General features: G+C 41.5%; 1 protein-coding gene across 2 annotated transcripts in view; it reads right to left on the bottom strand.

The window, feature by feature from the left end:
• Nucleotides 1–6,889: 6,889 nt before the first annotated feature.
• Nucleotides 6,890–24,924, bottom strand: part of NPEPPS (aminopeptidase puromycin sensitive) — a 39,324-nt gene continuing 21,289 nt past the window's right edge. For both annotated transcript variants that reach the window (XM_052785329.1, XM_052785330.1), the window contains exons 7-23: nt 24,652–24,748; nt 24,513–24,546; nt 22,950–23,064; nt 20,174–20,338; nt 18,979–19,083; nt 18,594–18,654; nt 17,664–17,773; nt 16,977–17,040; nt 16,223–16,362; nt 14,575–14,709; nt 12,911–13,130; nt 12,135–12,277; nt 11,288–11,344; nt 10,693–10,800; nt 10,281–10,436; nt 10,127–10,174; nt 6,890–8,285 (exon numbers count right to left, since the gene is read on the bottom strand). In XM_052785329.1, the coding sequence (XP_052641289.1) occupies nt 8,133–8,285; nt 10,127–10,174; nt 10,281–10,436; nt 10,693–10,800; nt 11,288–11,344; nt 12,135–12,277; nt 12,911–13,130; nt 14,575–14,709; nt 16,223–16,362; nt 16,977–17,040; nt 17,664–17,773; nt 18,594–18,654; nt 18,979–19,083; nt 20,174–20,338; nt 22,950–23,064; nt 24,513–24,546; nt 24,652–24,748 (1,911 nt within the window). In that variant the 3' untranslated portion in view covers nt 6,890–8,132. The remainder of the gene's footprint in view (nt 8,286–10,126; nt 10,175–10,280; nt 10,437–10,692; nt 10,801–11,287; nt 11,345–12,134; nt 12,278–12,910; nt 13,131–14,574; nt 14,710–16,222; nt 16,363–16,976; nt 17,041–17,663; nt 17,774–18,593; nt 18,655–18,978; nt 19,084–20,173; nt 20,339–22,949; nt 23,065–24,512; nt 24,547–24,651; nt 24,749–24,924) is intronic.

A 24,924-nucleotide genomic window follows, 5' to 3' on the forward strand; every position in this document is an offset into this window, starting at 1 on the left:
CCCCGTCCTCGCCTCCTGCGGGCAGGAGTCTGAGGATGCCGGGAAGGGCGCTGCTGCCATGGGAGAGGCGAGCTCCACTCCAGGCAGACGTGCGTTAGGCTCTGCTCTTCCCTGGCAGTCATATTTCTTCCATTAATCATTCTCTGCTCTGAATATATTTTGGTTTCCTGGGAAAGGGACGCACTCCAGAAATGGGATCCGATCGAATGCCACCGTCTCTGAACGGGTAAATGAGGGGAAGGGGGGAAGTTTAGCTGACCGCAGCAGGGAAAAACTCTCGAGTTACGAATACTTGGGAATAGTCAACATGATGAGCATGACAGACTGTCCTGACAGTCACATTCCTGCACCATACACAGAGTCAGTCCTGCAGCTAAAGGCGCACTGTCATTCCAGTTGCAAATAACTGCATTTATCAACCGGCTGCAGGAAAGGTACATCAGGCTTCAGGTGCTGCGTGACCTTCTCCAGCCCAGGACACGCAGAGGTGGAGCAGCTTCCAGAGGCCAGCATCACCACCGCTGCTTCCTCCCGTGAGCTGAAATCCCAAGCAGGCTTCCCTCCCCTATCCAGCTGAAAGCGGAAGATGGGGAAAAACAGTCTAACTCATCCTTGATGTCTCCAGGCCTTCCTGTCCCACACTACTGCTGTTTCCCTCCACAAACCTGAGGAAAGTGTTATGCTGCAGGGCAAAACAAGTGCTGGCCCCTGAAGACTGGTCTTACTCATTGCTGAGAAAGTGGACTCGCCCATAGCTGTGCAACACAAAAAAGATTCATCGTTCCCCTAAAGAAATTCAGGTTACAGGAATGGACCGGTACTCTGGGGCTCAGGAGACCTAGATACTGTCCCTACCTCTGCCAGCGGCCTGCAGGAGCATCTCGGAGAACTTCCTTTGCCTACCTATGCCTTGAGTCTCAGATTTTAAAATGGGGACTGATCTGGATCAGCTTCTTTTGTAAAGTGCTTTGGGATCTCTGGGTGAGGAGTACTAAGTATCAATGCTGGCAGGTTTAATGCAGTTACAAGCAGGGCTAAAAAAGGTCCATACATCAGGATTTTAATTCTGTTTGTCCTGCTGCCATCATCTTGTTGCACGTTCTTACGGTGTCTTGCCTGCACTTCTCTCAGCCACTCCAGCTGGAAAAACAAACCTGAGACTAACCCCCGGAAAGTGGACGGGGACTGCATTCACTGGTGACTGCAAACCTTTGAGATGTCCGAGATAAGACAGCGAAGGAGCGCAGGATGCGGAGGCACCGACAGCGTGACCACAGCACGCAGTGCTAGCAGAAGGAGAGAGGCATGCCGCTCCCTGGTAAATCTGCACCAGCGGAGGAGTCTGGACGGGCAGAGTGGTAAACACTTCACATCGTTGACTCGTTTAAGACCAATTATTATTTACAGCTTGACTCATGGAACAGAATGGACATGTTATTCAGCCTGAAGTAATGGAGTTCACTTCATGTACAGCCCTCTTCGCCACTCTGTAGTACGCCTCCGCTAGCAGATCAAAGTCAACTCACTGAGCAGCATTTGGGTTGAAATCAGGTGAAATTCACTCTCTTGCAGCTAATCCCCAGCAGGGAGGAGACCAGACAGGAACAGAGGAGCCTGGTACACAGCTGCAGTTTGCTGCTGGGATTAGCTGAACCCTGTCCCGCTCCAAACTGCTTCCCTATTCCCCTCCCCAGCCCTAAGCTCTAGGACGCAACCCAGAAGCGCACAGTCCTTCAGCAAGTGCAGTTTCACTGACCACTGCAACCCTTCCATGTTGCTGACCAGGATGACTTTCCTTAGGGACTGCTCCCATAGGAAAGCCAGGGAGAGAGAGAAGGACTAAAGAATTTTCTACAAATCTGGCCTTGGTAGCAATGAAAGCCCGAAAACCCAGAGTAAAATCAGGGTAAGCGAGACTGCGGAATCAGCTTGCTCTGGTAGTGCTTGGGCAGGAGCTGTAAACTTGAGCTAGATGCACTGTTTTTCTCCTCATTGCCATAAATGGCATACTCAGCATTCACATTACAGAGGCTTATATCATCTCCTGTTTTCATAAACTGACTACAGAAACTGGGAGAGAAATGCTGAAAAGCTGCTGACTCTAGAGACAGGGTACTTGGGGGTTATTTTGGCAAGCGAAATGGATAGAACAAACTAGGTGACCAGGTTCCCCTTCCCGAGTCTATCGAGGCTGCTCAGTACCTTCAGGTTTCTCAGAAAATCCTACATACAGAGAAATTCCATGGGACAGGAACTATCTGTGATTTTATATATGTCCAGAGCTTGGAGTTCAGTGGACACCTCTAAGGAACCACTGTAAATCAAGCAGAGTTTCGATGACGCCAGATTTAAGAAGTTACACAGGAATCCAGAATAAGATTATTTACACGAACAACCACATGTGCTTTGAAAGGACAACACGTGCACCAGGTGCAGCCCTTCCGCTGTAGGAAGCAAAATGTTAAAGGCTGCTTAACACTCCACACTTCTCTAATCCTGAATTGCAGCAACATGGTGGATTTCTGTGCACTCCATCTCACCCTGCTGGAGCAGCCCAAAGGTTGACTTAGGTGCTGCAAAGAGAAGATGCATTTTCCTAACAGTCAGGTGATGAAATCCAGTTTTGAAAAAAAAACCTGGATGAAATCCAGCCGGCACAGATGACTAAGTTACACAAGGCTGAGCAGAGACACTCACCTGGTCTTCCTTGCTTAGAGGGAATTATTTCCAAGCACTTTGGTTATGTTCAGTCTTAAAATAACCTCACTTTTCTTTCCTTGTTTGGGTCCCTGTAAAAGAAAAGTTAATGAGTCCACAACATCAACCCAGTGAAAAGGATTACGGTGGAGCACAGCACACTATCCTCTTTGGCTCTGAGTTTTGGCACATACGTGTATTTTCCCCACACATTTTCACTTGAACATGAGTAATTTTAACCTTAAACCACAAATTTAGCACAGCAAATGGAGCTCTCCTGTACTGAAAGTCTGAAAGAGCCCAAATGGAGCTCACTGAGCCAGCCACTGCTCAGCCCGATTTTTGATCGCTCGTTACTGCTTGGTCCTACCTTCACTGGGGGGTGGAAGGATGCTCATGTTGACATCCTCACTGAAGGACAAGCCACACATGATCCTCCTTCACTAACCAGAATCCACTCAGCAATACAAGGTGGCTTCACTCAAGTTGGTATCAATCCTATGGCTGCCGTGAGCCTTGTCCTGATCCTGGTGGCCAAGACTCATTTATCCATTGCCTGTCACAGAGCATTTTCAGTCGTACAGCTATTTTGCATGGGTTAAGGTACCTTTAACAAGGACACGGGTGTAGTCTCTGAAACACAGCGATGTAACAGCTAATCACAGGGACACTCAATGGTGGATAACACCAAGACCTCACTGCATCTCATGACCCTGTACAGAAACAAGTAGTTACACGTTGGAGAAGGATTTGGGAAGTCAAGCTTAGGGTTTTGCTGGGGTTTTGATTGTTTTTCAAAGGGTTCACAGGCTTTTTTTTTTTGCTGTACACCATTTAATTTTACTCTAATTTAAAAGATGGAATATATTCTTAACGCAAGTATGTTTGGGAAGAGAGCCTGGCGTTTGGGGAAGCAAATAATAAGTCTTTCCAGATGCTGCAGTTCCCCTTATGCTAGATAAAATTTTGGTCTGAAACCTGGGTATTTTTGGAGAGTAAACTGGATTCCAAAACTTTCCCAGCTAATTCCACATCCGCCTGGCAAGCTTGTGCCTTTTTCCCTGACAGATTAAATATTATTCTATCCCACGTGTAAGAGTCTTGCAAATATCAAAGCAATGACTATATATAGGAATGTATATTTTTGTTATTACAAAACTTGCCTTTTCCAAATTGCTTTGGAGAGTTCACACGTGCGATTACTATTTTTTTAAATGGAGGGGACGCTTTCCGAGCAAACCTGGCTGTGTCAGTGGCAGGACTGGATCTGCGTCAGCAATGGCAGGGCAGGAGGCCACCAGTTCTCCGCCCACTGTAAGCGTTCCCAAAAACAATTTCAAAAACTCAATTTCCAGCTTATTTGAATCTCCGCATTTCAGTGTCATGGGGCCAAACGCAGTGCAGGTGCCTGACCATTCCATACTGGCTCAGTGTCAAACTGGCTTTGTATCAGCTTGCAGTTGCAACCAACACCGACTAGATTTCAACCACTTTCATTATTTTTACTGCCCCTGCTAAGAGAAGCAAACAAATGAACATGCTGAGATTTCCTTAAAACTCAGATTCAGTTATCTAAGGCTGATGGGGTAGGAAAAAAGGACACATCTCAAACTGAAGATCCACCTAGCCAAGGCTGCTACACCTAATCACGACCAAGGCAAAATGATTAGGGAGACAATTTAAAAAACAGGACAGGTAAAAAATGAACTATCCCCTAACCATGCCCCCTTCCTCCAAGCCCCCAACAATCTGCAGCATGGATTTGCTTCAGAAATGATTTTAAAATATGAATTAACCCTTTAATCTCAAGGCTAAAAGAACATTGCACGAATCACTCATGCATCCTCTGCTCAAGACCAAGAAATTTACATTGCTTTAATACATTTTTCTTCATAAACCACTGCCTCAGTTGACACATGAGCAGGAAGCAGCCCCTGCAGTAAGGGCAGCAGCTGTCCCAAGCCTGATCACCTGAAATTCAAGCGAACAGCTTTGGCACAGCAGTAAGACAGCTCACCAGGCAAAAGCCTGACTTGCAAACTGGCTGTATCAATCCATGTTTTATCAGACCAATGTTCCACCTTGGCAGGAATCAAGCTCCTACTTCTTTAAAGGGGAAGCTTTATGGCAAGGCAGTACCTTGGACACAGCACAGCCAACCTGTCTGCAACAAAAACCAGAGGTCTGCAACAAGTACTGTTTCCATAAGTTTACCTGAAACTATGAAGAACAAGAGAAGGGCAAGGTAACAACAACACACATCGTCTATTTTGGAACAACTCTGCTGCCTCCTAGGCAGGAGGATGCTCACTAAAGAAAGCTTTTTGTGGTTTTGTTGGAGGGGGGGATAGGGAGGCAAACAGAAGGCAAAAGGACAAGGTTACTTACTTGTAAGTGCCAAGATTAAAGCCAGGTACTAGCGTTGTATCAAAAAAGTAAGTTAAATGAGCAACAAATAAGAGTATCTCGAGTTGGAAGGGACCCATAAGGGTCATCAAGTCCAACATCCTGCTCCTCACAGGACTACCTAAAACTGACCCGTATGACTAAGAGCATCATCCAGACTCTCCTTGATCTCTGACAGGCTTGGTGCCATGACCACTTACTTCTGTGGGGAGCCTGGCCCAGTGACTGACCACCCTCTCGGTGAAGAAGTGGGTGCACATAGTAAGTTTAATCATTAAGAAAACCTTTCTGTTCCAGACGTTGAAGGAGATTTTCACACCAATGTTTTTGTGAGCCAGATTCAATGCAGACTTTTGTCATCACTCAATCACCAGGACTCGTCCAGGCAGGACCATCTCATTACGCCTGACAGTGATAGAAGAGACATGGAGGCAAACTCCTCCTACTGCTGCTGGGAAAACTTACATTGCTTTTATTTCCATTATAAGCCTGTACTAGGAATAAAGGACACCACTATTACCTATGTAGTTTAGGTCTTTATCTAAGACACAGAAACCAATGAAACTGCCTGAGAGAGAAGAAAGAATATATCAAGATTTCTTCAAACATGCTTAACCTGAGTAGATACAGTGGAGTCCTTGTTAAAAGCTAGCTTCTGTATCATTTAGGTATCCCTGATGTGTGCTGGGACACTGCACCCTCAACAGCCCTAGCAAATACACTCAATTCTTACGGACAATATCCTTGCTAATCATCATGTGAGCCCCATTTCATCTCTTTCCTCATCCACAGTAACTCTTGCTGTTCTTGTCCTGACCCTCTCCTGAGCATCAGTTTGTCTCCAATGGAAAAAAAAGATCTCACATTAAGTGGACAAATCCCAAACTTACTTTCATGAAGAATTAAAATCTACTTTCTTTGCATGCAGAAGAGACTAGGACTAGTCAGTCTGCTGAGACTATTCAGTTTGCTCACTGACCACAAGCTTGTTATTTTTGTCGCTCTCCTTCAACTGCTTGCATGTCATTTGCATTGTTTAAAGTCAAAACAAGATCACCTCAACTTGCAGCTACAGTACTTCTCATTTCATACATCACCAGTCATGCTGGAATCACAACTTTGCATGTTATTTTGTCAATGTGCAAGAAGCAGAAGAGAAACCAGCTTACTCTTCTGAAATTACATTGGCTCTGCAGTGCTGACAGCAGGAAAAAACATCAGTCAAGTTAACAGATATGACTCAGGACAAACGGAATTCCTGTTTCAGTCTCATTTCTGACCACATAGCCACACTAGCCCTAGGGATACCAACCCATGCGATACTGTTCAAGAGCACTGCGCCTCCGCTAACTATAAGCTTGCCCATTCTGGTGTGTATCCCTGCCCTGGCTCATCACCGTTGGCATCAGCAGCATCTGCACAATACTACTCCCACTTGCAGAGTCCCTCAACTTTTCAGGTGTTTGTTTAATAGAAATTTGCTTATTCACCATTATTTTCCCTTTCCTTTACCTTCCAAATTCTGTCCTGGTTAGTTCTTTAGTGCTTGACTACAATCTTTATTCAGATTACACAAGATCTACTTACGATCAGTACGGTATGTGCTCATTCAGCTGCCCTAAGACCTAGCACTGATAGCAGAAGAGGAGAAGGCTGAGAACAAGGGTTTCCTTGGGGCTGTTAAAGACACCATCGACACGTGACCTCCGCTGTTCCCTCAGAGGTTTAGGTCCTTTGAAAGCAGCAACACTCTTTCAGGCTTCAAACAGAACACAAGATCAGGACATGAATTTCACATTGACATTTTTATTAACGCCAACCGTTTTAATTTTTTTTTTTTTTTTAAACAATAGCACAAAAATGTTTCAGGGAAGCAGTCTGACAGTTAGTCTGATGACCTTCTGAAATACAGTTAAGCCACACCAAATACGAATTCCTGTTAAAGAAAAAAAAAATATATATGGAACTCCAACCTTTGTATTAGAGGGTGTTGTGTCTGGTTAGTAGACCACGCTGCTTTGTGAAGTAAATGATGGCACACAGCTTAGACTTCATCATCACGCCAGTCATCACTAATTTAAGGCTTCTGAATCAAATTACCATCAACATCACAGAAAGGAACGAAAAGCTAGTGTTGCTACGGCCATGAGGAGATTGAACAAGCTGGATCTTTTAGACAAATAACGGTGTCTTGAATAGAAGAGACCTGCCCTAACAGCAGCCAGGAGAACCAGTCACACAGTAGTTATCTCCTCATTTGCATGCATTTTGAGGGTGCAATTTAGTAAGAAAAAAAAAAAATTGCATGAATCTTTCTCTTATTTAATGTGGCTATGAAAGATGTTTCCTTACAATTCCATTATCTCTAAGAAGGACATCAGCAAGTGGAACCAAGGAGAAAAACCGAAGAGCAACAGAACATTTTTCTTTTTGCTGAGAGGTAACACAAAAGGGAGGGAACCTACTATCCTTGGATTGGGGGGGGGGTTGCAGGAACATCTCCCCAAAACCTTGCACTTAGAATGATGCACAGACTCTATGTTATACCAGCTACCTGCCTTTCCGAGTGACCTGTTCCACACAACGCTCAGAGGCATTAACCCATTCTTGCCCCAGACTCTCCACAAAATTCCACTGACCTAGAAACCACTGGTTTCCTTTTTTTGGAGAGGGCTGGGGGAAGGTGTAAAAAAACAGAACATCTGTCAATAAGAGTGTCAGGAGGGGGGTGTTAAATATTTTAACCACTGACAAGGCTTGAGGAAGTTTCACAGTTTTGTTATGCTCTATTTTATTACTATCATATTTACAGATTTTTCTCTCTCTTTTTTTTTTTTGCTGAATTGCTGATAATTTTAATAGAATTTAAATCTGGAGTGTGAGCAGGAACCAGTTAACTACATTCATTGTCCAATCCCCATTGGTTTGAGAAAAAGACTCCAAATTCTTGGCATATGAATCAGCTGTTGGGTAGCTCCTCCCTCTCCCCATGAGGCGGCAGCAGGACTGCAGCAGTGGCATGCACAGATTCACACCATGGCTGGTGGGGCCTTGCGCTGCAGAAAATATTGGTGGATGTTCTCGGCGTCCCGCTTCAGCCAAGCTGCATTCAGCAGAATATTTTCACAGCACTGCTGGACAGTGCGTTCTGCCGATGGAGCTGGGTGACTCTCAAAGAAGGCCTGTATAAAAAGCACACAACCATCCATAAGGGTATAAACAGGCATAGACAAGATTATATTTTTAAGTCGCCAGATTCCCTAGATTATATAGAAATGCTTTTGTGAATTATGTTCCTTGTCTGGCTACAGTTCCTGCTATCTGCTCTCACCAACATTACAGACCCTGAAAAATTTGCAGGGTGCTTGCTGAGTTTGCAAGACGTGTAATCCCAAGTACAGAGTGGGAACAGCAAAATGCCTCCATTTCTCTGCTAAAGTAAAGCCACGGTAGCTTTCTATGAACTAGCCCAAACACTGCCTCCTGTCCTGTACTGTCCTTGCTGCCAGGGACAGCAAGCAGCACTTGAAGAGATGCATTCAGTCCCTCATTGGGAGGCAACAAACAAGCAGCAAATCAAGTGTGTATTTCTGGATACTTGGAAGAAGACGCTAACAGAAGCCTAAGGCCATTTTGCTAAAGCATTTGTCTAGGTATCAGATTTCTTAGCATTCTACCTAGGCCTCTTTCCAAGCTGCATAATGACCTCCAAGCACCAACAGCACTCAAGAGTTTTGCTGAGTAGTCTCACATTTCTTCCTCCAGAATCAACAATATCGATCCCCTGCAAATAGCTGAAGCTGAAGAAACTGCACCAGAGGCTCCTGTGACTTTGCACTTCACAATTGGTTAAAGGGTAGAGTAAACCGGCATAGCAGGGAGTCATCCCCCATCTTCATACAAGCAGGTTTTTCCCAGTATTTGGCAGATCACCTCACAACGATGTACGCTACAAGGTGACATCGAGACTCAGACACAGTAAGTACTCCAGCTAAAAGCTAGGTATACGGTCTCAGGAAGTTCTCCTGGAAAGTAGTTATGATTTAGTTAGGGATGGTTGTTCTGGTAAACGTTTTGCACAGTGTTCTTTAAGAAAAAAATTAACTATAGTGCAGGATTTCTCTGTAAAATCACTTATGCTACTATATCTTTTCTAAGAAGAGATCACTAGATGATAAAATGATAGATAGAGCTCATGGCTCAGCTTATCTTTGAAATAAGAATTCCTCCCGAGTATTTTCCTAACAGGAAAGTGATAATTAAGGGCCATATATTTAAGTTTCTTCTTCCAAGAAGGAGTCCCTGTAAAAGTGCAGGCAAAGAGTAAATAATAAAACATACACACATTCTCAAAACTCTACCAAGAGCAGTGCCTACACTCCCAAGTCAGAGGGGATACTTGAGCGCAGTAATGAAATCACATCATCTTGAGCCACTGACTTCAAGACAGACTCTCTCCAAACACATTAACCTGCCTTGTATCAAAGTCTTGCTCTTAGTACACAGCACAAATGACCACATAAAACTTGGACCTATAGTATGGAATTTAGCCAATTAATTCCCCCAGGAGTCCCTGGGTGCTAGCGCAGTCAGCCCCAAACGTGCCATATCAGTCTGGGGAGGAACGAAGTGGTGGTGTAAAAGCCTCAGCTTACTATGGAAGTTGTAACGACTACAAATTTTGCTACAATTGTCTTTAAAGGTTGTCTCTTGGGGAGTCTCAAAACCATTGCCACAAACTGTGCTGGAGTTTACAAAAGTTTAAATGAGTGAAACAAATGAAACAGAAACCACTAGAAGTTGCACATTACTTTGTGAAACTGCTAATTTAAGACATTTCAATAAAATAACTCAACCTAAAGCAGTGCAATCCGGGGACTAGGCAACAGTCAAAATAGAGGCAGAGCCACTGCTCAAAAACAAAAGCCTCATAGAAACTCATGGCTCTTCCATTAGGTGCTTACAGTCTAGAGCACACAATGTTTGTCACAGGTGATGTTAATCACTAACTAAAATTTCTTACCTTAACTTCTGAGGCCATTTTATCATTTGCAAATCCATCCACTGTTAGCTGAAGGAAAAAAATATTAACCAAGGGTAAGCATTTAGCATTTCAAATGTAACAGTTTAGTTTTGGTCATGTATGTGAACAGGACTTTTCTCACAGCTGCACGTACCTTTATTAGTCTGGATATTAAGAATCCACCTTGGTATCGATTATAAAGTTCCTCCCAATTGTCCCTTACAAATTTCCAAGCAGCTTTCCTCCCCTGCTTGCTGCCTCCAGCTACTCCACCAATAACAGATACCGTGTCCTGTGGACGTACCTCCTCCTGAAGAGGAAAGTGTAGACAAGTATTCAAGACTGTTTGAACAAATATAGCATGTTGGCTTTATACATTTCTATGCTGAATTGGCCTTATGCTTTTCTATGCTGAATCTGTCAATGATAGCTTCCCCCCCCCTCCAAACTTTAAGGTACAACTCAAAGATTTAATCGTTAAGACTATTGCTCCTACTCTAGCGCATTATTTGTGCGCACTTGTCATTCTCACAAGGTAAGGAAGCACAGCTTTTCCAATAACTTACTGAAAGTGCAAAGGTGAGAACTTTTTGAATCAGTTCTGGTTGAGAGATGGCTCCAAGAACTCGTTCAATTCGGTTCTTCTCCTCCTGCATGTCTGCTTGCTTGTGAAGCTTCAAAACCAAAGTGAATAATATTAATGCATGGTATTAAATGCTGACTTCTTACCTAGCATTACTGAGCTTGCTGTATATGTTAGAGCTGCTAGATTAGTCTTCAAGCCCAACATGTGACAAATTGAACTTGTTAATGAATCAACCTGCAGCTATCCACATTAGGGACCTCATTACACGTACATCAGCAGAAAGTACCATTAGTAATAAACTGATCTTCACCACTGTTTATATAAGGTCAAGTAGGACCGTGCCTCCAAGCAATGAAAAATAATCCCAAAATGAGAGATGCAACAATCCACTAGGTGGCAATTTCACACTACCCACGGACTAAGGAACACAATGAAGCCCTAGCATTCACATAATCTGTAAAACATCAGATTGAGCCTGTGTGCAGATAAACTATGTCTGAGAGGAACTTGTAGGGTGGAATATTTAGCTTTTCATTGCATAAGCTGGCAGTGTTAACAACAGAGTGTGCACTCACCTTCAGCATAGTGTCTAAAGCAGTACTATCTCCATGCTTCAAAATAGTTACATATACCTAAGACAGAGCATAAACAAGCAAGGTCCTTCAAAAACCACACTTTTAGAAGTGCAACAGTCAATTTCTACATATTTGGGGTAGATTTAAGACAAGTGAACAGATCTGGAAGATACCAGCACTGATCCCTTCTATGTTTTAAGACTGGATTTTAAAGATGCATCAACTCCTTTACCTCTTCCTCAATTTCAGCATAATTTTGGTAATTTCAACCATAGCAAAACACCAGAACAAGAAATCTTTGTACCACGCAACAGCCAGCTAGTGAATACTTCACATACACTCAATCCATATCTACCATAGTTAGACTTTGTGCTCTGCAGGGCCAAGATGACACCTGCAGAGCTCTTCCACGATCCCTGGAGTTTACCACAGTGCTATTAAACCTGCAGGACATAGACTGGTCAGGGATGGATGTAAATGAGTAGACATCAGCTCAGGTTCAGCACCGCACTTGAATAGTCTTCAAAACCCAAAACAATCTAGAGACCAGAGTTGTTCTGTGGCAGTCAAACTGGGTGTACAGCTGAGCTTATTAGTTATGACTAAGTATTGGCCACAACAGATGAGGCTTACTTGATTCAAGAAACACAGAGATGTTTGTACCATGCTCCCCAGTATCATTTTCTTCATAACTGGACTTATCCAAGCTCCCACCACCTCTGCCAAAACCAGTCAGTCTCATACCTTGACACTGGCTTCCCTATTCTTGGAAATACAAGAGTTCAGTGCACACAGTGCTAAGTGAGTGGGGACAGTCTTTTGGGAACCAAAATTTACAGTAACCTACAGGACTCCTCAAATCAGCTGACAGCATATGTTTTCCTTCCACATGGTCCTTAAATCGGCGTCGGGCTTCTTCTAATGTTGCCTTGTGCCCAGCTTTTCCTAGTTTGCCCAAGACCAGACCTCTCAGAAGGGCATCTAGATGACCTAATGAGCAAGTAGGAGGAAAAGAATAATTATTTGGAGACACAATTCAGCAATTAATTTAAGTGTTCTTCCACCTAGAGTGATCAGGACAGAGCTGTATAACAATCCTTCCACATGCTTCAGCGTATCTAGAGAAACTAGGCCTTTTCTCACCCTCCTTGGTGCCAGCTGGAGAATACATTGATTTTTTTTTTACAGCAAGAGGGTTAGGAGAAGATGATTCTGGCCCAAACACAACAGGCTAGACCTGTAACCTGAGCTAAGTCAGTAATATTAACCATTTGCGTCCACAACAGGACTGACTAGGACAAGTAAACATGCACGTACATGGCTTTCCAACCTTGTAGTCTAATAAGTTTCATGCACTCCAATAGATGCAAAGCTAAAGCAGAGAATTTTTATCAGTAAGTGACCAGGTAGGGAAAAGTTTTACCATTTTAACTTGTGCCTGATAACAGAGGGTTGTTTGGCAGTTTTGTGTTTGTCTGTCTGTTTTTAAATACAAAAATATCCCTGAATGCCTACTTCAGATTCCTCTTCCTCCCTTCTCTTCCATTTCCCAAAATCTTGATGGCTTATTTACGCATGAGTTTTCCAAACCCACTACTGGATTTCACAGCATAAGTTTCCTACCCTCTCCAGGTTTGGGGTCCCATCCCAGTCTCTCCCCTATTGGTGAAAAGACATCTTTCACGAACACCTGGATTTCCTCATAGAAGTCTGTGTGGGACAAGAGAGTTGAAAGAATCCCCAGGTTACAGCTGAGGTCGCTCCACACAGTATAATTGGGCTCATTCACAAAAGCTTCCATGACTTTTAGAACCTCTACAGTGCTAATGATTCCAGCTCGGGCCTGGGAGAGGAAAAGACACAGATTAATCTTACTTCCAAACAGAATTAAGATGTTTAATAAATGGCTCATCACATTATTTTACAGTCCTCCCTGTTCAGTTTGCACAGCCTGCATATAAACTCTGTTTTCTCTGTTGTGGGGCTCTGCCAAGGTGAGTTAACACTAGTCAAAGCACCTTAGCTGTCTGCTCATGGCACACAATGCTTTTTATACACAGGTAAGCACTTTACAAAGGCACAGCTATATAATTATAAGCACATTTTGCAAACAAGAAACAGGCAAGGAGATTAAGTGACTTAACAAAATTGCAGCAACGCTGGCAAGAAAAAGCAAACCCCCAGAGTTATTCTCAGCCAGATACTACACCCACCCAAATCTTATTTTAACTAAAAACTGTAAAGATTTAGAGATTTAATTTTTGCTCTTTAAATTGAGAGTGTAAAACTGCAGAAGTCATTTCTGCTTCCTGCTTCCCGTAGATTAGTATAAGTAGTACTGCCTTTCCACGTCTGCCAGGAAAATTTTATATTAACTGCTTCACAGCATCATGAAAACACTTCTGTGCTTAGTGCAGTTGATAATAGCTACAGTAGGTATCTCCAACCAGATTGCTCAGATTTTTGTTAATTTGGAACCAGACCAGTAATTTATGGTACCGGAAAAGAGGTGAAGATCAATTTTTATTATCTAAGCTATATTCACCTGTGATAAAAACATGATTAAAGCTGAAACCAAAACAGGAGTCTAACACAATGTTCATACATGCATTATTTGCTCAATTTTTTTTGTCCCATTAGTCTTGCAATATTTGGGAAATGACTTAGGCTACAGTTTCAAACCCCTTCAACGAAGCCATGACAAGAGTTACAAGCTTTGAAGCTAGTGAAGCAGGATATCAAACCCACATTTTTAGAAGTTTCCATATACTTGCTGACTGGCAAGAATAAGAAAGTACAATCTGAAATACAGAGTACAGTAACTAATTGTTCAGAGCTAGCAACAACTGCTTTGGGGGTAATCCCTTGCTTTTAAACAGTAAGAATCCCAAACAGCCACCTCCTCCAGTGGAGGACAGTTATAACAAGCCCAACTGAATAGAGCACATGGTGCTGATAGCATTTGATAAAGTCACTGAGGGGGTCATTAAAATACCCTTATTTTGACAAGTAAAAAGAAAGCAATTTCTCAAAACAATTTTGTAAAAAATACTATAGTATAAAACACCCCTACAGAGAACAGCGTGACAGGAGTTATAGGCAGACTGCTTCCATAGGTTTTAAGTCTTGTAATACAAGTTAGAACTTATCAAGCTAATTAATAGCTAGATGTATGCAGTAATCCCAAAGGCACTTTGCCTCCAGAAACTGAGACTGACTCTTCAGACACTGATTTCTGCAGTTACTGTAGCTCTCATCATTAGACAGAATAGCAAAGGGTTGCTTACCAGAGAGAAAAGATCATTCTGCAGGCCAAGCCTGTCCACAGGGGGTAGGGAGAGGTCTCTGATGGCTGGTATTAAACTCTCCAGCATGTCGGGGCTATACTGAGTACGGTAAAACCCTACTGTTCCAAGGTTTAACTGAAAAGTACCAAAAGAGTAAAAAATTAAAACTAAGGAACAAATAAGGAAATGCTTTTTATTTTTTGGACCACTAGAAATTTCTCAAAGCATTGCAGCTCAGTCACTATCATTTAAATAAAAAGAAAAAACAAATCATAAGGGAGAAAGACTAAAGATCTCAAAGAAGAAATGCTCACTAAGAGGTATAGAAGACGGAAGCGAGCTGGCATAAGGAAACAGAGGCTAGAGTTAAAACTAGGAGCAAGGAGAAAAGAGAAACTTCTCTTCTAGGGTAAATCCTAACTGAAATAAGGGTAGTCATGCACCAAGAAGATAAAATGCAGGAGACTGCAGGTGCTAGAATCTTAACTTCTGTAACTTGCCTCCCACAACCTGCTCCATTCAATTTTGATAGAGCCATTTTCTTAAGAAAGGGGAGCAAGCACCTCTGCCCAGCATAAAAGCAAGTCATGGTCAGTAAGCTTGATGAACTACACTAGCTACACTCTACTACCTACTAGCATTTTAGTGTACATGGTCAAATATTGTGGCTGATTGAGCAATAGTACCTGACGTAAACCAAAAACATTGCTGAGCTCATCAGAAAGTCACCCCCTTTGCTGCTGCTATGATTTTGGTCAGTCTAACTGCCAGTCCTCAGGACTATGGCACTAACTAAAAACCTCACAGACTGACAACTTCACGGCCAGCAGTCCTACAAATTCACCTTGGACTGAGCTGGATTGTTGCCTTCTCAGGCAGAAATATCAAATTTTACCCTCATTTAGACAGGGCATTTTCAGAATTGTTCATTTCATGCCCCTCTTCATTACCAGGGAGCACCCAGATACATATGGTGATTCAAGAGAATATGCAGGCCTGACAGCTGGAATGCCCATGTTAGTTAAATGGGAAGATTCGATTAATATTCAGAGAGACTAACCCTTAATGTTATTTCAGTCACATCTCAGAATACAGCTCCAGCTTAGAAACAATTACTCTTCAACCTCAGTAGCTCATACAGCAATAGTCCCAGCCAGTTGCTGTCTTTCGATTTTTAAATTCAGTTTGACTGGTGTCTGCAGTAGACCTCAACAGTGATTTTTTTTCACTTACAGATTTGTACTTGTCTGGCAATAGCCAGTAGAAAACCTTCACACTAATGAAAGATAAACAGGACTATTTTTGCTCAGGATGGACTTCAACTAAACTGTGGTTGCCATGGGATACCAAAAAAGCCACCACATTTCAACTCAAAAGCTGCCTCTAATTGCACACTGTTTTTTCTGGGCTAGGACTCCTAAAAGGTTCAAGTTTACATTGTCTAGACCACTCTTGGAAGGCAAAGGACTGCACTAAGCAAGCATTATAGACAGGAGCCAATATTCAATAGCAGCACAGAGAGGCCCCTCCATAAGAAATACAATATTGCAAGGGGGAGGGGGGGGAAGAGGAAAATTAAATGCAAGGGAACATTACAGTGACAATCAAACTTATTCCCAGTATTATGTTCTCCTTTGTGACAACTCACCTTCACCCACTGGTCTGGTTTGATGTCTTTCAAAACCAAGGTGAGCTCTGGTTTGTCCATCAGTATTTGCATTTTGGCACAGGTGGGGTCATCACTTGTACAAATACTTATGGGGACCATCCACATGGGGAAATCCTCCCCTAAAAGAAGAAACAGTAAAAAGGAAGGCCTAAGGAAAAAGAAGTATGCATGCAACACTCAGAAGATCTGCCTGATGTTCAATCAAGTTTCAGCAGCAGTTTAAGCAAGGCTACTTAAATTTAAAAAGGCACAAATCTGAAGGAAAATGGCAGTTCTAGAGTTAAAAAAACCAAGAATCTCTAAATCACCTTTCAAGCCAAACATTTAAAATAATTTCTATAAGCATGGAAGATGGGTGAAATCTGTGTCTTAAGACAGAGCTGGCTTCCATATGAGGCATCTTTTTTCAGCACTACTATAAAACCAGCAGTTTACAGAGCTCCTCAGATGGCAGCACTGGCCTTAAACTGGACATCAGAAGAGAAGCATCGCAGTATGAAAACTGAGCCAAAGACTGCAGATGAATGCCGTTCTCCATGCAAGGAGGACACAGAAACCACATGTGTGAGAGCGTTCAACCTTAGATTTTCTACAGTTTTAACAAATACTTAAAAACCTGAATCGAAGCAGAGCACCTGCCTGCTCTGCAGTGCAGCTGTTTCATCTCTCAAAATTGCTGCCATTGCATGAAAATCAACAAACACTCCATTCCTGCTCTTAGCACTCATCTTACCAGTATATGGTCCACTGGCACAGAATTTCTTCTGGACTAATTTCAATACTTTGTCATCTTCTTGCTGGCGGGGAGGGGGGAGGTAGAAAGAGAGAAATTATCAGACATCTAATCTCAGCTTCTGTATATCACAATACATTCATGTGCCCTCTGTTAAATGGAGTAACTTGTATTCTCCAGAAAAAGGAGCCACCTCAAGAATCATTCCCATGCATTAATCACTGTTACTGTTAAAACAGACATGCCCTATTTCTCATCTGAATTTGTTGTCTGACCTCAGCTTCTAGCCAGTAATCCTCACTCACCCTGCAATCTTGTAGAATAAGCATAATTGAACTGGAGTGAGAAGCAAAAGGTGTGGCAAGGGGAGCTAAGTCAGATATTCCCTCCCCCCAACACACATTTCACACACAAAGAGCAAACGGGCTATGTCAGCAAACTCCAAGCACATGATCTAGAGCGCTTGTGGAATAACTCCATATCGCTTTGCACTAGGTTCCTCAAGTGAGCTGCACTTCCCCTCCCTTCAGAAACAGAACTGTCACTACACAAAACAACCCATTGTATTGCCTCCAGACCAAAGAGAATTTTTAAAATAATTGGATACTACTAAGTATGATCCTAAAACACAGCTAAAGGCAGAATTTCTGATCCAAAGTGCTGAAAAACACACAGTTATATATTTACCTGTTCAGCTTCCACATAAATGAGCGGAAATCCCATTTGTTTGGTCCATGTATTCATCACAGCAGCAATAGGCTTCCCACTAGCTTTTTCCAGGCTTTCCCAGAGATCCTCTGCAGAAGAAAAGTCTGACTAAGGACTCCCAGAATCTTGACATGTCAGATGCTATTAAGGACCCTATATGGGCACTGGAGGGTGGGAGGCTGTATTGTTACTCCAGTTTGCCCTTCATGTTTAGGGATGTATTTTTATTGAATTGTAACAGATGATAGGCAAGAAAAAGGAAATAGTTTAAACCACTCATGGGAGAGAGAGAGGGGAGAAGGAAGCTTCTTCGCTACTAAAAAAATGCAATCAATACACATTGTGATAAAGTATAATAAAAATCAGCATTAAATATTCAAAATGGTAAACAGAAGAATCTTCTTAAGTTTTTCATATATTATGCCAAAACAGCTGACCGAACAACACAGACTGTTTTTGGCTGATAGAGCATAATGTTGCACTTCCACATTTATGCCTGATACACAGAAAAGGTTTAAGAAAGCACTGTGAGATGTCAGACAAGACTTTGAACTGTTTAATCACACAGGCAATCAATACTGCAAAAGGAAGCTTGCAAAAGGCTTACTTGGCAAATCAACATACTCTATTTCTAAATTAGATTACTACACAGATGTGGTTATCAACGGTAAATGCAGCCATTTCAGATTACCTCAGCCACACACTCCTGAGATAGAGAACCCCTAGAGGATGCTGAATTTTGGCTGTGCAGGGGACACATTGCATGAAACTGAAAACAAGCCAATTATTTCTTTGCATTTCAGTTATCTCAAGTGGAAAAACAGCTGTTTAAGAGTCCATCACTTTAGCACTAACAAGCTTGCCTCCAGAAATTACTTTTCTTAAAAGCATATAATAACCACCAGTTACCTGTAGCGGCATTCTTCTGCTGGAATTTCGTTAAATATAAATTCATTCCTTTCCGAAAGTCCTGGGAACATACATACAACATACATATGTAATGGCACCAGAAGAGAGGTCTTTCCTATCCTCCCTCCACGCTGCATTTATATTCAAGAATCGGCTGAGGAATCTTAGGATCAGTATGTACATCTGTAACTCCTTCCATATTTTCCCACTATCTTACTTCTCCTAGGTAAGTTCAGAGCCCAAATACAAATTGGAAAAAGTTTTCAAAATATAGAATACACAGATTTGAATTTTTTTTTTTTTTTTTTTTTTTTACAAACGGTATTTTTAACTGTAAAAAGATTTGACAATCTACATCTGGATTTTTTAACAACTATCTTTTTACCTCATCACCAACGTAGTCATGTAGCATTCGGATTACAGATGCTCCCTTGCTGTAAGAAATAGCATCGAATATTTCATCTACTTCAGATGGATGGCCAACACTAACCTGTGGTAAACAGGATAATTAACAGTGAGAACAATTTTAACTGCCGTAAGATTTTGATTTTGCTTGTTCTAGTGTTTAAGGAGCTGACTTCTCTCACTGAAGAAAGTGCATGCATATCCATCACTAAACTGTCTTAGTGGAATCTCTGCACCCAGTCAATTAAACTTATTGACATATGGCTGGGTTAGAATTGGTTTATAGGTCAAAGTTAGGTTTTGGTATTTAATCAAATAGACTTGGGGATCTTGCATCAATCCTTTGGTTAACACTTACCCAAAAGCAAAAAAAACAGTGGAACTTGTTTAATTCTGGGACAGTGAACAATACATACTCAGGAAATGCACTCAACAAGTAAGTCACTCTAAAATGACCTGTTGTACAAAGCAAGATAATTTCCCAACACCTATTACATCAAACATTTCTTAAGCCATCAGAAAATTTGGCCATGGTGATCTCTAGAAATTAAAAGGGAGTTTTCTTTTAGCACATCTCCCAGTTTTTCTGTAACTGAGCTTGCTGCTGCTGCTGCTGCCTTCTCTTCATCATTGAACTACTGCCTTGTTTCCAAAGCAGCAAGACCAGCTAGATCCTACTTATTTCAAGACTGTCTGTATCATACTCCCAGAACTGTGAGTGTGATGCAGAGACACCTAAGGTGGCCTCAGATGGAAACCCGTACAAGCCCAGCAAAGTTTGGTAGCTTGGGCTCTGGGCTATATAGCACTTTGGTTTATGTTGCTGAGCGCTGGAGTAAGTCAGTGCTACTTCACTGTGCTCAAGGGCCAGAAAACTACCCCCTTTGACCAGAAACCAAAACAAAACACAGATAATGATGAGTTTTGATCACAACTTTGCCTTTCAAGTCAGTAGAGCAGAAAAAACTCCAGAAGGAGCCATCATCAGACCCTCAAACCTCACTTCTGAGATACTAATTCAAGTAGAGGAAAATCCACAAAGTGTAACTGCAACCTTAGATTTTCCTTTGCATCAGGAATGACTGCAAAGTCCTCTCTTTTCTTAATAGGAAAAAAGCCTACACACAGCTGACAAGAAAAAAAGGGAGACAATCAAGAGCAAAGACAGAACTTACTTCAATAGGATGACTGTTGTCTAAGGCATCAAGCTCTTGAGCTCGTGTGTAATCAGCAGAAACAAACTGCGTCCAAATATCGTACTCTGGGAAACAGTGATCTACACATAGGTACTCAATCCAGGAGGCAAATCCTTCATTCAGCCAAAGATGGGTCCACCATTCCTGGAAAGATAAGAAGGTGGAATAAAGAACAAAATTCCAACAGCTTCGTTTAATCAACAATAAGTTTGCAGGAATGATAAGCTGCTAATGGCCTAGTTTAGTGCAAACCAGAGAAACAGGTAATACTTGTAAGTATACCTCTCTATAAAGTCATCAGCCCAAGAAGAATCAACACTTAACTGTGTTCCCCTTGTCTTAAGTTTTAGAAACTCTGCATGGAGGAGAACTGCATCAAGTACAAATGAAATTCCCAGAGACCAGACTAGAGGTCAGAGCAGAGCCACTGAGGGAACAGCTATGAGTGTTACCTGGATTAGGGAAAAGAGTCAGTGACATGCAAGACCACAGTTCAGTAAAGCAGCAGAATTGTGGGCAACACAACAACACTGTCTTTTCCAAACTGAATAGCAGCAGCTGCAGAAGACTGATTTTGTTTGCTTTTGGGTTTCTTTTTCTGCTAAAGAGTATGCTTACATAAAGGAGAAAACGTGGAATCTGAAGAAGTGTTCTAGACTATGGAAACCTGAACTCTAGTAAACAGTTAAAAATTGTTTCTCACCAGCCAAAGGTGGGCTTTGTTTTTTTAAGATAAGAACGTTACATTGACATTTTAAAATTCTTCCTTTCACTTCTAATATTTAACTGAAGTAGGAGAGGTAAGGAAACAAGCTACGGATACTGAAGAAGAAAATACCCTTTTCCATAACTGCACTTACCAACCATTCTTTAAATGTAAATGGGGTGGTTAACACAGAAGAGCATGGCTATGATGATATGGGCCCTTAAGCAGAAGAAACTGAACAGGATGTAGAAGCGGTCCAGTAAGCTGTTCTACAAAGAACTACTGCTTCTACTATGAATGAAACATTTACCCCAGGGAGGGTGGAATTTCAATAAGGAACGCTGTTACTGAAACTCTACACAGATAAGCCCCGCTTTATTTTTAGAGTGGAGACTATCCAATTTTCTTTTACATTTCTGATTGCAACTGTTTCCAAGACAAGGTTCCAATACATACAGATTGGTGCCAAAGGATTAATACAACTGCAAAATAGATTCTTGGGCAATTAGGCTGGACTTCTAAATCTTTTTACCTCCCTGTTTTTCTCCCTTATTCCTCCGGCAACCTAATTGCTCATGAATCTATTCCCTTGGAAGTGTTCTTATTTCATTTATCTTTGCTACAGAAGAACTAGCATATTGTGCCAGCCAATAAGATCTAGTACTGGCAAACTAAACCAGTGATGCTACTGAGGCTTTCTGCTGTGCTGCATGCACCTCAGATTATAGAGGAGAAAAGGATGACTTTCTGGAAACTGAGAAGTAACACTGGAATGTCTTTTCATATTTCACATTTGCATCACAGAATATAAAATAATAACCGAAGAAAATTTTTGGAAGACCTAGAACTTCAAAAGCAAAATAAAAAGCTAATTCAATGTGAATTTTAGAGATTCTTGTAAATGATACTTTCTCAAGCTTACTGCCACAGTTCTCAATGGTCAGAAGGACCACGAATGGTTTGTGGGTCACTAACGGTCTCTAAGGCACTAGCTGGCATCCTACAGTGTTGTCTAGCCACATGATGCTAGCTCTCCTTGCCTCCAGCTGCTCAACTGTACTAAAAGCTAAAAATATACAACTTTAATATTACTTTTGCATTTAAATATTGTGTTGCTCTCACATGGAAGCTACTTGTGCTACCACAAACAGGAATAGACACAGCTGATTAGATCTTAAGAGGCACGGCACTGTAGAAAAGTTTGATAAACTTTGCTTAGTGTTACAATTAATATTTACGCTGGATTTTTTCCTCCATCCACTCACACTTAATTTAAGCAGCCAAAAGGCCAGAACAATGTTGATTTGGGGCTCCAGAAGCCACGCTTTTTTCACCAAACACACTGGTTTCTTAGAATACAAGTAACTTCTTAACCTGTGAAATATTTGGATTCAAGCATCTGTTTGCAGAGTTTTGGGAAAAGGAATGTCAGATCTAATTAACAGAGTAAGCTGAAACCATTTGTTAACAGCAGAAGCTCTGACAGATGCAGGTTTCAGTTTTTAGCACTAAATGGAATTTATTTACAGATTTCAGTCTTGCTGCCTCACATATGCTTTTATTCCCACCAAAATGACTTAAATATCAAACGATTCAGACAGCTGGCTCCCCATATATCCGAAGTAATTCATATGAGTTACTACTGAGCAACTTTTCAGCTACTGGACTAGAACAATTTGCAATGCTGAGCTGGCAGTGATAGGCCTGCTTGGTATAAAAGCCTGATGAGTGAATCATGCCTACCTGAAAGGAAAACAGTGGATTATTTCTTCTAAGTAATCTGACTAGCCAAAATCATTTCCATGGAATACCTGCTCAACTCTAACTAGGACTATATTCAAACAACTGAACATTACTTCACACAGAAAAGGTCTAGGAATACTTCTAAAGAACACACTAGTAAAGAAGAAAGTGGGAATAAAGCACTACTTAATTATTTAAATTTTTTATTTTAAAGATAGCATGCCTGCTATTAAGGGGCACTTGAACACACACATGATATGAAGCACATGTCAAAGAAAACTAGAATAACTTGTAACTGTTAGATACCATGGTCACAAGGTTTCCAAACCACTGATGAGCAAGTTCATGTCCTACAACCAGAGCAACCCACTGGCGAGAAGAAGAACAGGAATTTTTGGGGTCAATGAGCAATGCAGTCTCCCTGTATTTAAGAGAGAAAGATAACTGAATAGAGTGGTACATGCCTACGGAAAAAACACAATCAAAAGCAGGTTAAATTACCTAAGCAAGCTAAAAGGTGATCAGTACAACTGAAAAAAATCAAAAGCTATTTCAGTTTAGACATTAAATTATTTTGATAAGTTCCACAGCTGTTGGAATGCTTTGGAGCAATAATTCCTTATGGCATGCAAGAAGACAAGTGCAAAAACCCAGGCAGGAACAAGAAAGTTTATCCTTTATTTATAAAATAGCTCACCTACATAATCTAGGAACCTTAACTGTAACTCCCTTTGCACTGCATGATGTATGCACAGCAACTCTTCTCTGCCTCCCTCCTCCCCAAAAGAATTCCAACTCTTCCAAGTGCACAACCAGCTGTGTTACACTCGCCACTGCAGATGCACAAGATTCTCCACACAGGGCACACGTGCACACACACATACACACAACAAGTGCTCCCTAGGTCAGGCACGCAACCTTCTGCTACAAACACCCCTGTCACGATCAGGACTTAGTGGGTCAGTCAGAAAGGACTTCTGGACTGCTGCAACTCAAAGGGGAAAAACGTGCATCTCAAACATAGATGGTGCCTGCAGATTATGCCAACCTTCTGTCCCCAAAGGGATAAAGCAAGCGTGCCAAACTGAGCATAAGGGTGGGTGGGGGGAATTAACAGCACAATTAAGAAAGGCTTCCAAAAATTCTACTCATCCAGGACAAATATTTTTTTTCCACAGGGAGTAAAATATCAGATTTCAGAATTGCGATAAGCAGACAAGTAGATTTTAAACCTGGGCTCAAATTTCCGTTTCAATTTTTTAAGGCCAAATTAAAAGTTTAGCAGAAGAAATTCAAACTGTTTCAGGGTTTAAAGTCCGAAGCTTACAAGACCAATGTTGTACAAAATGAAGGAAAATCATTCTAACAATGAGCACAGATAACGTAATAATATCAAGCGAAAGTACAAAAGCTTGATCAGATGAAGAAAAAAAAAACTGAAAAGGAAGGCAAGTTAATATTTTTGATTTACTGACATCCACATGGTTATACTGTGGTTGCTAAATTTACCAACTTGCCTACAACATAAAATCAGAAACTCTTCCAGCTGTGTCAGTAAGCATGTAACTTTTACGGGGGAAAAAAGGGGCCAAGAAAGTTCTCTTGTAGAACAGGCAGTGCTGCCAGACACTTAAAAATCTCACGCCCTTGGACAGTAGTTGTAATAGCTCGTTCTTGCCTTCCTAAGATTTGTACAATAATGCACGCTGCTGCAGAAGTCAAAATTATCCAAAACGAAGCAAGAGTTGAAGGTATTTACTCAGTCTTATTTGGGATGATACCCAATAATTACAGCTCCCTAAAACTAAGCCAATTACTTCCAAGAATTAGTGAACAAAGAGGGGGAAAGACAGTATTTTAACAGCATACCTATAAGTAACAAGGCCCCAGTTCTCCATGGCACCTTTATAAAATAAATACAAAGGTTTATTGATATTGATACACACCTCTTCCTAAATGTTTAAAATTCAAATAAAATACAGTTCATCAATAAAGTGAGTTACTTTACCAGCAGCAAAGTCTGCAATAGCTATGAGATCAATTTTAGGAAGAGGGTAAGGAACATTGAAGTAGTCCTTATAAAAAGGCAGAGTTTTAGCAGCAACCTGTAAGAAATAAGAAGAGAAATGTTATGTTCACGTGGAACAACTGGTAAAACTTGAAAATTTATGACTGACACTAGCCTAAGAAAGCAGCATACACAAGATTTCTTCCAGAAGCCCCATCCCCAGCTTCCAGAGCACAATGGTTTGGAAGACTCCCATCCCCTTTTTCTCCCAGG

This window comes from Harpia harpyja, chromosome 4, assembly GCF_026419915.1.
Source record: "Harpia harpyja isolate bHarHar1 chromosome 4, bHarHar1 primary haplotype, whole genome shotgun sequence".
In the NCBI taxonomy this organism is placed as follows: Eukaryota; Metazoa; Chordata; class Aves; order Accipitriformes; family Accipitridae; genus Harpia; species Harpia harpyja.